The following is a 16782-nucleotide window of genomic DNA, read 5'->3' on the forward strand; positions in this document are numbered from 1 at the left end:
AAACTACTGCACAATTGCACTCATCTCACATGCTAGTAAAGTAATGCTCAAAACTCTCCAAATGGGCTTCAGCAATACGTGAACCGTGAACTTCCTGATGTTCAAGCTGGTTTTAGAAAAGGCAGAGGAACCAGAGATCAAATTGCCAACATCCACTGGATCATGGAAAAGCAAGAGAGTTCTAGAAAAACATCTATTTAAGCTTTATTGACTATGCCAAAGCCTTTGACTGTGTAGATCGCAATAAACTGTGGAAATTCTGAAAGAGATAGGAATACCTACCAGACCACCTAACCTGCCTCTTGAAATCTGTATGCAGGTCAGGAAGCAACAGATAGAACTGGACATGGAACAACAGACTGGTTCCAAATAGGAAAAGGAGTACGTCAAGGCTGTATATTGTCACCCTGCTTATTTCACTTCTATGCAGAGTACATCATGAGAAACGCTGGACTGGAAGAAACACAAGCTGGAATCAAGATTGCAGGAGAAATATCAATCACCTCAGATATGCAGATGACACCACCCTTATGGCAGAAGTGAAAAGGGCTAAAAAGCCTCTTGAGTGAAATTGAAAGGGGAGGGAAAAAGTTGGCTTAAAGCTCAACATTCAGAAAACGAAGATCATGGCATCTGGTACCATCACTTCATGAAAAATAGATGGGAAACAATGGAAACAGTGTCAGACTTTATCTTTTGGTCTCCAAAATCACTGAAGATGGTGACTGCAGCCATGACATTAAAGACTCTTACTCCTTGGAAGAAAAGTTATGACCACCCTAGATAGCATATTCAAAAGCAGAGGCAATACTTGCGAACTAAGGTCCGTCTGGTCGAGGCTATGGTTTTCCTGTGGTCACGTATGGATGTGAGAGTTGGACTGTGAAGAAAGCTGAGCACCAGAGGATTGATGCTTTTGAACTGTGGTGTTGGAAGACTCTTGAGAGTCCCTTAGACTGCAAGGACATCCAACCAGTCCATTCTGAAGGAGATCAGCCCTGGGATTTCCTTGGAAGAATGATGCTAAAGCTGAAACTCCAGTACTTTGGCCACCTCATGTGAAGACTTGACTCATTGGCAAAGACTCTGATGCTGGGAGGGATTGTGGGCAGGAGGAGAAGGGACGACAGAGGATGAGATGGCTGGATGGCATCACTGACTCGATGGACGTGAGTCTGAGTGAATTCTGGGATTTGGTGATGGACAGGAGGCCTAGTGTGCTGCGATTCATGGTTTCGCAAAGAGTCGGACACGACTGATCATCTGAGCTGAATGAAGACAAGTTGCAATGGAAGCAATAGTAGCTTCTGCCGAAAAAATATAAAATTTCTCCTTGGCAATCAAATAAGACAAAAACCATCCATTTTGTATAGAAACACAAACCCATACACTTCATAAGCTCTTTAAAACTATACATTATAAACCAGAGAAATGTCTAATAGCACATTTTAAGGAAAAAATTTCCAAAGTTATCAATACTTAAAATTTTATTTTAAAGTGTTATTTTTCTGAACAATTCATTTGTGTAATACTTTTTGTTGTTGTTGATGCTGAAAACATCTTTGAATCTCCAAGTAGGAGAGTAATCTAGTTAACTTTATGTGTCATCTGAATTTGCTCTATCACATATCTGTGAAAAGACCATCTAGCTCATGTTTTCCTGTCTGGGAGTCACAGGCTCCTGAAGCAGCTGCATTTGGGGTATCTCTGACCATTAGAACGCTTTTCTAGATTACGTGCTCCTGAGGAAAGGATTGTGTCGTTTCTTTTTATCATTTCACCACCTGATACCATAATAGGTGTTCAGTAAGTTTGAATAATTTCATAGTAGGTTTCTCCTATCAAGTCAAATTCTTTCCCTTGTTTATATAACCCTTCAGCTATTTCATTATGGCTGTCATGTGAATCTTATCTTTTCTAAGCTAATTAGAGCCAGTTTTCTCATCCTTTGTTCGAGACTGAGGTAAGTTATGCTTAGAAAACTTATATCTCCTTTTTAACACTTTATGTCAAAAATCTTTCAATACCTTCTCATCACACTCAGATCAAAATCCAGAGTACTTGCAGTGGTCTTCTGTCATCCACAGTGACTTTTGTTGTTGTTTTTATGTTTATTCCTCCAGGCAGATATCCACTTCCTCATTCATTTCACTAAAGAATGTACCCTTGATTCAGTTCAGTTCAGTTCAGTTGCTCAATCGTGTCTGACTCATTGCGACCCCATGAATCTGTACGCCAGGCCTCCTGTCCATCACCAACTCCTGCAGTTCCTCAGACTCACGTCCATCGAGTCAGTGATGCCATCCAGACATCTCATCCTCTGTCGTCCCCTTCTCCGCCTGCCCCAATACCTCCCAGCATCAGAGTCGTTTCCAATAAGTCAACTCTTCGCATGAGGTGGCCAAAGTACTGGAGTTTCAGCTTTAGCATCATTCCTTCAAAGAACACCCAGTGCTGATCTCCTTCAGAATGGACTGGTTGGATCTCCTTGCAGTCAAGGGACTCTCAAAGTCTTCTCCAACACCACAGTTCAAAGCATCAATTCTTCGCTCAGCTTTCTTCACAGTCCAACTCACATCCATACATGACCACTGGAAAAACCATAGCCTTGACTAGATGGACGTTTGTTGGCAAGTAATATCTCTGCTTTTTTTCTTTTTTACTTTATTTTACTTTACAATACTGTATTGGTTTTGCCTTACATTGACATGAATCCACCACAGGTGTATACAAGCTCAATCCTGAATCCCCCTCCCCTCCCACCCCATACCATCTCTCTGGATCATCCCATGCACCAGCCCCAAGCATCCTGTATCCTGCATCAAACATAGACTGGCACTTCATTTCTTACATGATAGTATCCATGTTTCAATGCCATTCTTCCAAATCATCCCACCCTCTCCCTCTCCCTCAGAGTCCAAAAGTCCATTCTATACATCTGTGTCTCTTTTGCTGTCTCGCATCCAGGGTCATCATTACTATCTTTCTAAATTCCGTATATATGTGTCAGTATACTGTATTGGTGTCTTTCTTTCTGGCTTACTTCACTCTATAATTGGCTCCAGTTTCATCCATCTCATTAGAACTGATTCAAATGTATTCTTTTTAATGGCTGAGTAATACTCAATTGTGTATATGTACCACAGCTTTCTTATCCATTCATCTGCTGATGGACATGTTGTTTCCATGTCCTGACTATTATAAACAGTGCTGCGATGAACATTGGGGTACATGTGTCTCTTTCAATTCTGGTTTCCTCGGTGTGTATGCCCAACAGTGGGATTGCTGGGTCATAAGGCAGCTCTATTTGCAATTTTTAAGGAATCTCCACACTGTTTTCCATAGTGGCTGTACTAGTTTGCATTCCACCAACAGTGTAAGAGGGTTCCCTTTTCTCCACATCCTCTCCAGCATTTATTGCTTGCAGACTTTTGGATTGCAGCCATTCTGACTGGTGTGAAATGGTACCTCATTGTGGTCTTGATTTGCATTTCTCTAATAATGAGTGATGTTGAGCATCTTTTCATGTGTTTGTTAGCCATCCGTATGTCTTCTTTGGAGAAATGCCTATTTAGTTCTCTGGCCCATTTTTGATTGGGTCATTTATTTTTCTGGAGTTGAGCTGCATAAGTTGCTTGTATATTTTTGAGATTAGTTGTTTGTCAGTTGCTTCATTTCTATTGTTTTCTCCCATTCAGAAGCTGTCTTTTACCTTACTTATAGTTTCCTTTGTTGTGCAGAAGCTTTTAATTTTAATTAGATCCCATTTGTTTATTTTTGCTTTTATTTCCATTATTCTGGGAGGTGGATCATAGAGCATCACTGCTGCGATGTATGTCGGAGAGTGTTTTGCCTATGTTCTCCTCTTGGGTTTTATAGTTTCTGGTCTTATATTTAGATCTTTAATCCATTTTGAGTTTATTTTTGTGTGTGGTGTTAGAAAGTGATCTAGTTTCATTCTTTTACAAGTGGTTGACCAGTTTTCCCAGCACCACTTGTTAAAGAGATTGTCTTTACTCCATTGTATATACTTGCCTCCTTTGTCGAAGATAAGGTGTCCATAGGTGTGTGGATTTATCTGTGCTTTCTATTTTGTTCCATTGATCTATATTTCTGTCTTTGTGCCAGTACCATACTGTACCATACTGTCTTAATGACTGTGGCTTTGTAGTAGAGCCTGAAGTCAGTCAAGTTGATTCTTCCAGTTCCATTCTTCTTTCTCAAGATTGCTTTTGGCTATTGGAGGTTTTGTATTTCCATACAAATCTTGAAATTATTTGTTCTAGTTCTGTGAAAAATATCGCTGGTAGCTTGATAGGGATTGCATGAATCTGTAGATTGCTTTGGGTAGTATACTCATTTTCACTATATTGATTCTTCCGATCCATGAACATGGTATATTTCTCCATCTATTAGTGTCCTCTTTGATTTCTTTCATCAGTGTTTTATAGTTTTTCTCTATATAGGTCTTTAGTTTCTTTAGGTAGATATATTCCTAAGTATTTTATTCTTTTCGTTGCAATGGTGAATGGAATTGTTTCCTTAATTTCTTTTTCTACTTTCTCATTATTAGTGTATAGGAATGCAAGGGATTTCTGAGTGTTGATTTTATATCCTGCAACTTTACTTTATTCATTGATTAGCTCTAGTAATTTTCTGGTGGAGTCTTAGGTTTTCTATGTAGAGGACCATGTCATCTGCAAACAGTGCGAGTTTTACTTCTTCTTTTGAATTTGGATTCCGTTTATTTCTTTTTTGCTCTGATTGCTGTGGCCAAAACTTCCAGAACTATGTTGAATAGTAGTGGTGAAAGTGGGCACCCTTGTCTTGTTCCTGACTTTAGGGAAATGCTTTCAATTTTTCACCGTTGAGGATAATGTTTGCTGTGGGTTTTCATATATAGCATTTATTATGTTGAGGTATGTTCCTTCTATTCCTGCTTTCTGAAGAGTTTTATCATAAATGGATGTTGAATTTTGTCAAAGGCCTAATCTGCATCTATTGAGATAATCATATGGCTTTTATTTTTCAATTTGTTAATGTGGTGAATTACATTGGTTGATTTGTAGATATTGAAGAATCCTTGCATCCCTGGGATAAAGCCCACTTGGTCATGGTGTATGATCTTTTGTGTGTTTTTGGATTCTGATTGCTAGAATTTTATTGAGGATTTTTGCATCTATGTTCATCAGTGATATTGGCCTGTAGTTTTCTTTTTTTGTGGCGTCATTGTCAGGTTTTGGTATTAGGGTGATGGTGGCCTCATAGAATGAGTTTGGAAGTTTACCTTCCTCTGAAAATTTCTGGAAGAGTTTGAGTAGGATAGGTGTTAGCTCTTCTCGAAATTTTTGGTAGAATTCAGCTGTGAAGCCGTCTGGACCTGGGCTTTTGTTTTCTGGAAGATTTCTGATTACAGTTTCAATTTCCATGCTTGTGATGGGTCTGTTAAGATTTTCTATTTCTTCCTGGTTCAGTTTTGGAAAGTTGTACTTTTCTAAGACTTTGTCCATTTCTTCCATGTTGTCCATTTTATTGGCATATAATTGCTGATAGTAGTCTCTTATGATCCTTTGTATTTCTGTGTTGTCTGTTGTGATCTCTCCATTTTCATTTCTAATTTTATTGATTTGATTTTTCTCTCTTTGTTTCTTGATGAGTCTAGCTAATGGTTTGTCAGTTTTATTTATCCTTTCAAAGAACCAGCTTTTGGCTTTGTTGATTTTTGCTATGGTCTCTTTTGTTTCTTTTGCAATTCTTTCTGCCCTAATTTTTAAGATTTCTTTCCTTCTACTAACTCTGGGGTTCTCCAATTCTTCCTTTTCTAGTTGCTTTAGGTGTAGAGTTAGGTTATTTATTTGACTTTTTTCTTGTTTCTTGAGGAATGCCTGTATTGCTATGAACTTTCCTCTAAGCACTGCTTTTATAGTTTCCCACTGGTTTTGGGTTGTTGTGTTCTCATTTTCATTCGTTTCTGTGCATAATTTGATTTCTTTTTTTATTTCTTCTGTGTTTTGTTGGTTATTCAGAAGTGTGTTGTTCAGCCTCCATATGTTTGGATTTTTAATAGTTTTTCTCCTGTAATTGAGAGCTAATCCTAGTGCATTATGGTCAGAAAAGATGCTTGGAATGATTTCGATTTTTTTGAATTTATCAAGGTTAAATTTATGGCCCAGGGTGTGATCTATCCTGGAAAAGGTTCCGTGAGCACTTGAGAAAAGGTGAAATTCATTGTTTTGGGGTGAAATGTCCTATAGATATCAATTAGGTCTAACTGGTCTATCGTATCATTTAAAGTTTGCGTTTCTTTGTTAATTTTCTGTTTAGTTGATCTGTCCATAGGTGTGAGTGGGGTATTAAAGTCTCCCACTATTGTTGTGTTATTGTTAATTTCCCCTTTCATGCTTGTTAGCATTTGTCTTACATATTGCAGTGCTCCTATGTTGGGTGCATATATATTTATAATTGTTATATCTTCTTCTTGGATTGATCCTTTGATCATTATGTAGTGGCCTTCTTTGTCTCTTTTCACAGCCTTTGTTTTAAAGTCTATTTTATTGGATATGAGTATTGCTACTCCTGCTTTATTTTGGTCTCTATTTGCGTGGAATATCTTTTTCCAGCCCTTCACTTTCACTCTGTATGTGTCCCTTGTTTTGAGGTGGGTCTCTTGTAGGCAGCATATATAGGGATCTTGTTTTTGTATCCATTCAGCCAGTCTTTGCCTTTTGGTTGGGGCATTCAACCCATTTATGTTTAAGGTAATTATTGATAAGTGTGATCCATTTACTTTATTGTTTTGGGTTCGGGTTTATACACCCTTTTTGTGTTTCCTGTCTAGAGAATATCCTTTAGAATATGTTGGAAAGCTGGTTTGGTGGTGCTGAATTCTTTCAGCTTTTGCTTGTCTGTAGAGCTTTCTATTTCTCCTTCATATTTGCATGAGATCCTTGCTAGGTATAGTAATCTGGGCTGTAGCTTATTTTCTTTCATCACTTTAAGTATGTCTTGCCATTCCCTCCTGGCCTGAATAGTTTCTGTTGAAAGATCTGCAGTTATCCTTATGGGAATCCCCTTGTGTGTTATTTGTTGTTTTCCCCTTGCTGCTTTTAAGATTTGTTTTTGTGTTTGGTCTTTATTAATTTGATTAATATATGTCTTGGGGTGTTTCACCTTGGGTTTATCCTGTTTGGAACTCTCTGGGTTTCTTGGACTTGGGTGATTATTTCCTTCCCCATTTTAGGGAAGTTTTCAACTATTATCTCCTCAAGGATTTTCTCATGGTCTTTCTTTTGTCTTCTTCTGGGACTGCTATGATTCGAATGTTGGAGCGTTTCATATTGTCCTGGAGGTCTCTGAGTTGTCCTCATTTCTTTTAATTCATTTTTCTTTTTTCCTCTCTGATTCATTTATTTCTACCATTCTACTATTTCACTAATCCTATCTTGTGCCTCTGTTATTATACTATTTGTTGCCTCCAGAGTGTTTCTGATCTCATTTATTGCATTATTCATTATATATTGACTCTTTTTAAATTTCTTCTAGGTCCTTGTTAAACCCTTCTTGCATCTTCTCAATCCTTGTCTCCAGGCTATTTATCTGTGATTCCATTTTTTATTTCAAGGGTTTGGATCATTTCACTATCAATATTTGGAATTATTTCTCAGGTAGATTCCCTATCTCCTCCTCTTTGGTTTGGTTTGGTAGGAATTTCTCCTGTTCCTTTACCAGCTAGGTTTTCCTCTGTCTCTTCATCTTGGTTATATTGCTGTGTTTGTGGTGGCCTTTCTATATTCTGGGAATTTGTGGAGTTCTCTTTATTATGGAGTTTCCTCGCTGTGGGTGGGGTTGTATCAGTGGCTTGTCAAGGTTTCTTGGTTAGGGAGGCTTGTGTTGGAGTTCTGGTGGGTGGAGCTGGATTTCTTCTCTCTGGAGTGCTATGAATTGTCCAGTAATGGGTTGTGAGATGTCAGTGGTTTTGGAGTAGTTTTGAGCTGCCTGTATATTGAAGCTCAGGGGTGTGTTCCTGTGTTGCTGGAGAATTTGTGTGGTATGTCTTGCTCTGGAACTTGTTGGCCCTTGGGTGGTGCTTGGTTTCAGTGTAGGTATGGAGGTGTTTGATGAGCTCCTATTGATTAATGTTCCCTGGATTCAGGATTTCTCTGATGTTCTTAGGATTTGGACTTAAGCCTCCTGTTTCTGGTTTTCAGTTTTATTTTTACCCTAGCCTCAGGACTTCTCCATCTGTACAGCACTGATGATAAAGCATCTAGGTTAAAGATGAAAGGTTTCTCCACATTGAGGGTCACCCATAGAGGTTCACTGAGTTACGGAGAAGAGAGATGGAGGGTAGTTAGAGGTGACTGCAATGAGATGAGGTGGGATCAAAGAGGAAGTAAGCTAGCCAGTAATCACGTTCTTATGTACACTCCACAGTCTGGACCACTCAGAGGTGTTCACGGAGTTATACAGGGAAGAGGAGAGGGAGGAAGTAGACAGAGGTGGCCAGGAGGATAAAGAGGGAAATGAAAGGGAGAGATCCGGCCAGTAACCAGTTCCCTGAGTGTTCTCCACCGACTGGAACACACAGAGATTCACAGGGTTGGGTAGAGAAGAGAAGGGGAGGGAGGAGACAGAGGACACCTGGTGGAGAAAAGGAGAGTCCAAAGGAGGGGAGAGTCGTCAAACCAGTAATCTCACTCTCAGGTAAAATTGGGTACTGAAGATTGGGGTTTGCATGTCCAAAATTGACAACAAATACCAAAAGCAAAGATTAAAAATCTGGAGTAGAGATTGAATTTTCAAAAATACAATATTAAAGAAAAGAAGAAGAAGAGGAAAAAAAGAAAAAACAAACAAACAAAACAAACAAGAAAAAAAAAACCAAAGCTACAAGAATTATTAAAAATATTAGAGCAATAGAGTACTTAAAATTTTAAGAAAGTTAAAAAAAAAGGAAAAACAAAAAAAGAAAAAACAATCATGCAACCCCATCAACTCAAAAAAAAGAAAAAGAAAAAGAAAAAGATTGTAAAAGTAGTAAAGGTGTATCTTGCCCTTTCTCTGGTGTTATGGGTTGTGTGAGTCACTTCCAAGGCAGTTCCCTCTGTTTAACTTCCTCTGTTTGCTGGTCTCTTCAGATTCTGATTTCCATCTTGACACAGGGAGGGCCGTGGTGGACACACTAAGTTCACTATTCAGTCGCGCTGTGGGGAGGAAGGGATGCTGCAAACAGATATTACTGGCATGTGCTTGCAGTGTCTCATCCACTCTGGGCTTGGCCCTGCTCGTGGTGCATACCACTCAGGCTCTACGTAGCTCTGCCAGGGAACCGTCTGAGGCCGGTCCTAGGCTTCATGCACCTCCCGGTCTAAGCCGCTCAGGCTCAGCGCTCAGGAAGCCCTCAGAGGCACAGATTTGGTTGGGCCTGCGTTTTGTGCCCTTCCCAGGTCTGAGTAGCTCAGGAGTTTGGCTAGCGCAATCGCTGTGACTATGGGCTTTTCCTGTTGCTCAGTTTTCTGGGTGTACCGCTGGCATTCCTTCTCAGGCGGATGATGACTGTCCAGAACCCCCAGAAGTCTTAGTTAACAAAGAAGCCTGCTTGCATTTTGGTAGGTAAAATGGGTTGCAATTGCCCCCTTCCAGCCCTTAAGGCTCTGGCTGCCTGTCACAGGAGGGCGATGGTCTGCAGCTGGCTATTTCCGATCTGTCCTTTGTTCTGTGCGTGGTCCTGGTGGTGTCTTATGTTTGAGCGTTTTGCGTGGTAGCTATCCCACAGTCTGGGTTGCTAGCCCAAGTTAGTTCGCTCTGTCCACGCGTGGGGTGTTCCAGCCGATTCTCAAAAAAGCACTGCAGCCCGCGCCTCCAGAGGCCTGATGGCTGCGATCCCGCTCCTCCCTGCCCAGCCCCCACTTGCTAGTGGCGGATGCAGGCGTCTGCGCTGCTTTTCCACTGGGGGAGTTACTGTTGGGCTCGTAATCTCTTGGTTTTAATTATTTATTTATTTTTCCTTCCTGTTATGTTGCCCTCTGTGCTTCCAAAGCTCGCCACAGACTCAGCTGCTAGAATGTTTCCTGGTGTTTGGAAACCTCTCTTTTAAGAGTCTCTTCCCGGACGGGATTCCCTTCCTGGGATGGAGCTCCCTCCCTACCTCCTTTGTCTCTTTTTTCGTCTTATTATATTTTCTCCTACCTGTTTTTGAAGCCAATGATCTGCTTTGCTGGGTGCCTGATGTCCTCTGCCAGCATTCAGAAGTTGTTTTGTAGAATTTACTCAGCGTTGAAATGTTCTTTTGATGAATTTTTGAGGGAAAAAGTGGTCTCCCCGTCCTATTACTCCACCATCTTAGGACCGCCCCCCCCATCTCTGCTTTTGAATATGCTATCTAGGTTGGTCATAACTTTTCTTCCAAAGAGTAAGTGTCTTTTAATTTCACGGCTGCAGTCACCATCTGCAGTGATTTTGTAGCCCAAAGAAGTAACATCTGTTTCCACTGTTTCCCCATCTATTTCCCATGAAATGATGGGACCACGTGCCATGATCTTCGTTTTCTGAATGTTGAGCTTTAAGCCAACTTTTTCACTCTCCTCTTTCACTTTCATCAAGAGGCTTTTTAGTTCCTCTTCGTTTTTTGACATAATAGTGGTGTCGTCTGCATATCTGAGGTAATTGATATTTCTCCCAGCAATCTTGATTCCAGCTTGTGCTTCTTCCAGCCCAGCGTTTCTCATGATGTATTCTGCATATAAGTTAAATAAGCAGGGTGACAATATACAGCCTTGACGTATTCCTTTTCCTATTTGGAACCAGTCTGTTGTTCCATGTCCAGTTCTAACTGTTGCTTGCTGACCTGCATACAGGTTTCTCAAGAGGCATGTCAGGTTGTCTGGTTGATTACCTTGTGTAGAGTAACACCTGAAACATTTGATATAATGATGACTGACTGATGCATGTGTGCTTAGTCGTGTCTGACTCTTTGCGATGCCATGGATGGTAGCCTGCCAGGCTCTTCTGTCCATGGGATTTTCCAGGCAAGAATACTGGAGTGGGTTGCCATTTCCTACTCCAGGGCATCTTCCCAACCCAGAGATCGAACCTGTGTCTCTTGTGTCTGCCGCACTGGCAGGCTGATTCTTACCACTTAGTGCCACCTGGGAAGATCACCTTTTTTCTTCATAGCTCTTAGCACTGCCCAACATTATATCATGGACGCGTTTGTCTGCTACCTTTCTTACTGCCTCACTAGAATGTAAGCTCTGCACAAGTAGTAGATTTCTGTTTTGGAAACCTTTCTACTTCTAGCACTTATGATATGTTTTGCACTGTGAACTTCTCAACAAATAGTACTGAATGCATTAATTCATTCAATCCTTGAGGAAGGCCTGAATTGCCATAAACTTCCATCTTAGAACTGCCTTTGTTATGTCCCATAGATTTTGGAATGTTATGTTTCCGTTTTCATTTGTCTCCAGGTATTTTTAAAATTTCCTCTTTGATTTCTTAAGAGATCTATTTTTTTTAATAACATGTTGTTTACATTCCACATTTTTCATGTGTTTTACAGGATTGTTTCTGGTTTTGATTTATAGTTTCTACCGCTGTGGTCAGAAAAGACATTTGGCATGATTTCAACCTTATTACCCTTATTGAGACTTTTTTTTGTGGTCTGACATGTTATCTATCATGTAGAATGTTTCATTAACTCTTTAAATAGAATGTGTCCTCTGCTCTTTTGGGGTCATGAATATATTTTTCCAACGTTGTAAGCATACTTCATATTTGAAACTTTCACATATCAAGGTATGGTGGACATAGTTCCATCCTATAACATATCTTGGCCATATAACTCACAGGTAACTTACTGTCTCCTATTGAAAATATTTGTAAAGTTTCCTATTTGATTAGGCTTCCCTGGTGGCTCAGATGGTAAAGAAACTGCCTGCAATGCAAGAGACCTATGTTTGATTCCTTGGTTGGTGACATTCTCTGGAGAAGGACATGGCATCCCACTCCAGTATTCTTGCCTGGAGAATGCCATGGACCGACGAGCCTAGTGGGCTACAGTGCATGTGGTCACAAAGTCAGACACAACTGAGTGACTAACACTTTCCCTGTTTGATTATGAACCTCTAGAGGATAAAAAAACATCTTTTATTTGTCCTTATCATTTTCCCATCAGCACCTGATAACAGTGCCACATTATTTTTCGCTGTCTATGGCAATTTTCTTTTAAAAATCCCAGGAGCTGCTCAGAAGGATCCATATGTCTTTTGTGGTATTTTTTTAATCAAAAATGTATAACCTCATTCCAATCCTGAGAAAACATCCTGCAAACCCAATCTATGGGACATTCTGCAAAATATAACCAATCAGTATACTTCACAAGTGCACAATGGTCATGAAAGAGAAGTAAAGACTGAGGAATCCTAACAGCTTTGGAAAGACTAGGAAGAAATAACAATTAAATTTAGTTGGAATCCTGGATGCGCTCTTACAACAGAGAAAGGACATTGGTGGAAAACTTGGCCAAATTTGAATAAAGTATATAGTTTCAGTTCAGTTCAGTTCAGTCGCTCAGTCGTGTCAGACTCTTAGCCACCCCGTGAATCACAGCACGCCAGGCCTCCCTGTCCATCACCAACTCCTGGGATTCACTCAGACTCGCGTCCTTCAAGTCAGTGATACCATCCAGCCGTCTCATCCTCTGTCATCCCCTTCTCCTCCTGCCCACAATCCCTCCCAGCATCAGAGTCTTTTCCAATGAATCAACTCTTTGCATGAGGTGGCCAAAGTACTGGAGTTTCAGCTTTAGCATCATTCCTTCCAAAGAAATCCCAGGGCTGATCTCCTTCAGAATGGACCGGTTGGATCTCCTTGCAGTCCAAGGGACTCTCAAGAGTCTTGTCCAACACCACAGTTCAAAAGCATCAATTCTTCGGTGCTCAGCTTTCTTCACAGTCCAACTCTCACATCCATACATGACCAGTGGAAAAACCATAGCCTTGACTAGACAGACCTTTGTTGGCAAAGTGATGTCTTTGCTTTTCAATATGCTATCTAGGTTGGTCATAACTTTTCTTCCAAGGAGTAAGTGTCTTTTAATTTCATGGCTTCAGTCACCATCTGCAGTGATTTTGGAGCCCCCAAAATAAAGTCTGACACTGTTTCCACTGTTTCCCCATCTATTTCCCATGAAATGATGGGACCAGAAACCATGATCTTCGTTTTCTGAATGTTGAGCTTTAAGCCAACTTTTCCCTCTCCTCTTTCACTTTCATCCAGAGGCTTTTAGTTCCTCTTCACTTTCTGCCATAAGGGTATATAGTTTAGCTGATAATATTTTACCAATGTTAATTATACTATGGTTTTGTAATATGTTACCACTGGAGGAAGCAGAGTGTAACTTTTAAGCCTAAAATTAGTTTTAAAGTTAAAAAAGTTTCAGGGAAATAATTTTAAATTATTCAATAAATACCTTAAACTTTTTCTGTTTAATTCTAGCACCAAGGAATATCATTTTTGCTGGCTGAAATGGCAATGAAAGTTGAACTAGCTAGATTGAGTTACCAGAGAGCAGCTTGGGAAGTTGATTCTGGTCACTGAAATACCTATTATGCCTCTATTGCAAAGGCATATGCTGGAGATATCGCAAATCAGTTAGCTTCTGATGCTGTTCCAGATTTTTTGGAGGCAATGGATTTAATACTGAATATCCTGTAGAAAAATTAATGAGGGATGCCAAGATCTATCAGGTAATGTTAAAAATGATTATGGTTGATTTTTAAGAAACATAATATTCATAAATCATACAGTAGATCTCTGATTATTTAAAGATTTTATGTCACAGGTAATAATAAATCATCATAATAAGTGGCTGTGAGCCTAAATTTTTAGACCTAATTAACACAAAGAAGAATGTTGCTTTGAAGTAAATGCCTTGAGTGAGCAAGATAACAAAGCAAACAGTGTAGACATGTAGATTTATCTGAATAACCCTTCTTTGATTCTTAACATCCTAGCTAGTTGTAATACTCTTTGCTCTCCTAAAAGTTTACATATCACATAAACTAATTAAATTATTTTATTTTGAATCTTACCTGACAACTCTTGAGGTCATATTTGGGAGGTAAAAAACATGAAGAGAATGTGATATGACTCTGTCTTCTAAATTAAATTGATGGTTAAGAAAACTTAGTGATAGTAGTGAAGAGATAGTGGTGATTTAGTAAATAAGATATAAATGCTCATGCCACATGTATCTTAAGTATTTATAAGCCATGCTTCTCAATCAATATCTCCTCCATTACTTCCCTCAACCCCTAGGAAATTATTTGACAAATCTAGTCATTTGAAATCCAGAGGTAGAATCATAGAATGTTAAAGAAAGAAATTTGGGCAGTACAGCCCAAATTAGATTTGAAAAACTGAGGACCATAATTTGTGCCTTATCTAAAGTTCCAAGTTTATTTGATAATGCTCTCCCTTCGCTGGAGCCTATAATCATTACCTTTTTACTTTTCTTTGGCATCTGAACAAATACTTAGAAGTTTAAACTGGAAGTGAGGGCTGTCTTCTAGGAATAATTAACTGAACAAAACAAATCCTTCCAGGATCTTTTCCATTAGCAACTCAGTTCCTTAGGAACAAAAGTAAAAATCAGGTTTGAGAGTAAGAATAGAAAATGACTGAAGGTGACAACTAGCTAAAACAGCTCAAAAAGTTGGTTTAATATTTTGGCAACATTAAACATTAGATTTCCCAAATACTTTTTGAAAGTCAATATCCTTTTAAGACTGTCCTCCAAAACTTTGGTAGAGTTCTTATAATAATTTTAACTAATCTTTAGAGAATTATGTATTTTCATGGTTTTTAGAAAATCAGGTTTCAGAATCACTGTAGATTATAGACCATATGTATGGTTTGATTCAGTTTAGTATTGGAATGGAATTTAGAGTACTGTCTAAAATTCTGAGGACTTACATATGAACTATATTTAACTTACTTTCTTTTTCTTCCAGATTTATGAAGGTACAGCACAAATTCAAAGGCTTATTATAGCCCGTGAACACATTGGCAGGTATAAAAAGTAACCAGATCACCATGTTAATAATTCTTGAGTAATTAAAATAAGATCTACTATTTAAACTCCAGGAAAGAGGAAGGGCTTTAAGGTTTTTTTTCCAGTGAAAATTTTAACATAGATTCTCTTGTACTAAACCTGTATAACTGATTCTAATAGTATTCAGTTGGCCAAAAGTTTGTTTGGGTTTTTCTGTAATGTTATGAAAAAACCTGAATGAACTTTTGGGCCAACCCAAGTTTTCTACTTTTGTTTAACTTTATGACTTGCCTTTTCTATAATGCATTTGATTTTATTAAAGTTATGTGTTTTCCTTTAGTTCCATTGTACCTGAATTACAGTAACCTAGAAAAATACATTTAGTTTGTTGTTTGAACCTCTGAAAATTAGAGCAACAGAAATTTCTTGGAATTTCAGTGATTTTCCAAAGACAGAAAAGAAGGTTTATACAGTATTCAGGATGTTCCAAAATTTACATTGAGAAAATATTCTAGGATTTAAATAACTTGTCAGTGACTTTGTAGACTTAATGGTCTTATATTAGAGGAATTAATTTTACTGCAATTTGGAAAGCATTTGGTTTCTCTTTTGTATAGTAATAGTCAAAAATTTGATGTTCATATTCTCCCTTTAAACAGTGACCAGAAGTTACGTAGAAGTTTTTAATTTTAAACCCACATTATTCTGAGCCCACATTTCACTTGCCTTATTTTTAAAAATCAATACAGTTTCCCTTAAATTATTTTTATATGACTCTGTTGGTCTATGGTTAACCTTTGGTGTGTTGTGTACAATCTGATTTCATGCACATACATTCTAAAAATAAACTTAAATTTGTTCTGTGTTATGTATCTGTTCAATTTGTGTAAGTGTTTATATTCTTTTCAAGAAGTCTTATTATTTCATGTAATAGTGTATACTTGACTTATTTACTATGATGGGAAAAGAATTCATGTTTTGATTTTGAACTGCATAAAGTTAGCTGTCCATATTTTCATTAGATTGCATTATTAGATACCACAGAAAATATCAAGATGGAATAATGAAAGGGCCAAATGTGAATTACTGTTACTATTACAAATTACTATTTGTTTGTAATTCTAAATGTTGAATACTGCTAAAATATGTTATACCAGATGATATTTCTTATGTCACTTATTTTCCAATTCTGATACCAACTGGGCATCCACAGTTCAATCTTATTCTGACAATAATGCAGAATAGTTAGCATCAGACTCCACAGGTTTAAGAACTCTGGCCCACTCTGCCTGAAGTGGTAGCTCACTTTCAACACCACTTATAAATCTTGGATCCCCAGGCTACCCACACTTCTGTCCGCTTTGGTTACAAATTTGGGTATTTCATGTCCCTGCCCTCAGGTTTGATAATTTGCAAGAATGACTCACAGAACTCAGATAAAACACACTTACAGGTTTATTACAAAGGAGGAAATGCAAAGAGCAAGGTATAAGGAGAGACACCGGGGTTTCATAACTTCTCCCAATGCACCACCCCTCCAGTACTTCAGTGTGTTCCTTGGAAGCATAGTTCAGTGTGTAATCTAGAAACTCTTGAATCTCATCATTCAAGTTTTTATGGAGAATCTTCAGCCTTCCTCTCCTCCCCAGATGTCAGGTGGGGCTGAAATTCCCACCTGCATTAGTCAGCTAAGGTCCCTGTAACAAAATGCCACAGACTGGGTGGCT

At 38.7% G+C, this 16782-nt stretch overlaps 1 protein-coding gene across 1 annotated transcript in view; it reads left to right on the forward strand.

Moving 5' to 3' along the window:
* ACADM (acyl-CoA dehydrogenase medium chain) overlaps positions 1 to 15936 on the forward strand; it is an 88844-nt gene extending 72908 nt beyond the window's left edge. The window contains exon 11 of the mRNA XM_060410891.1: positions 13498 to 15936. Coding sequence (XP_060266874.1) covers positions 13498 to 13599 — 102 coding nt within the window. The 3' untranslated portion in view covers positions 13600 to 15936. The remainder of the gene's footprint in view (positions 1 to 13497) is intronic.
* Positions 15937 to 16782: the final 846 nt, after the last annotated feature.

The sequence above is a fragment of the Ovis aries genome, chromosome 1 (assembly GCF_016772045.2).
Source record: "Ovis aries strain OAR_USU_Benz2616 breed Rambouillet chromosome 1, ARS-UI_Ramb_v3.0, whole genome shotgun sequence".
Classification (NCBI taxonomy): Eukaryota; Metazoa; Chordata; class Mammalia; order Artiodactyla; family Bovidae; genus Ovis; species Ovis aries.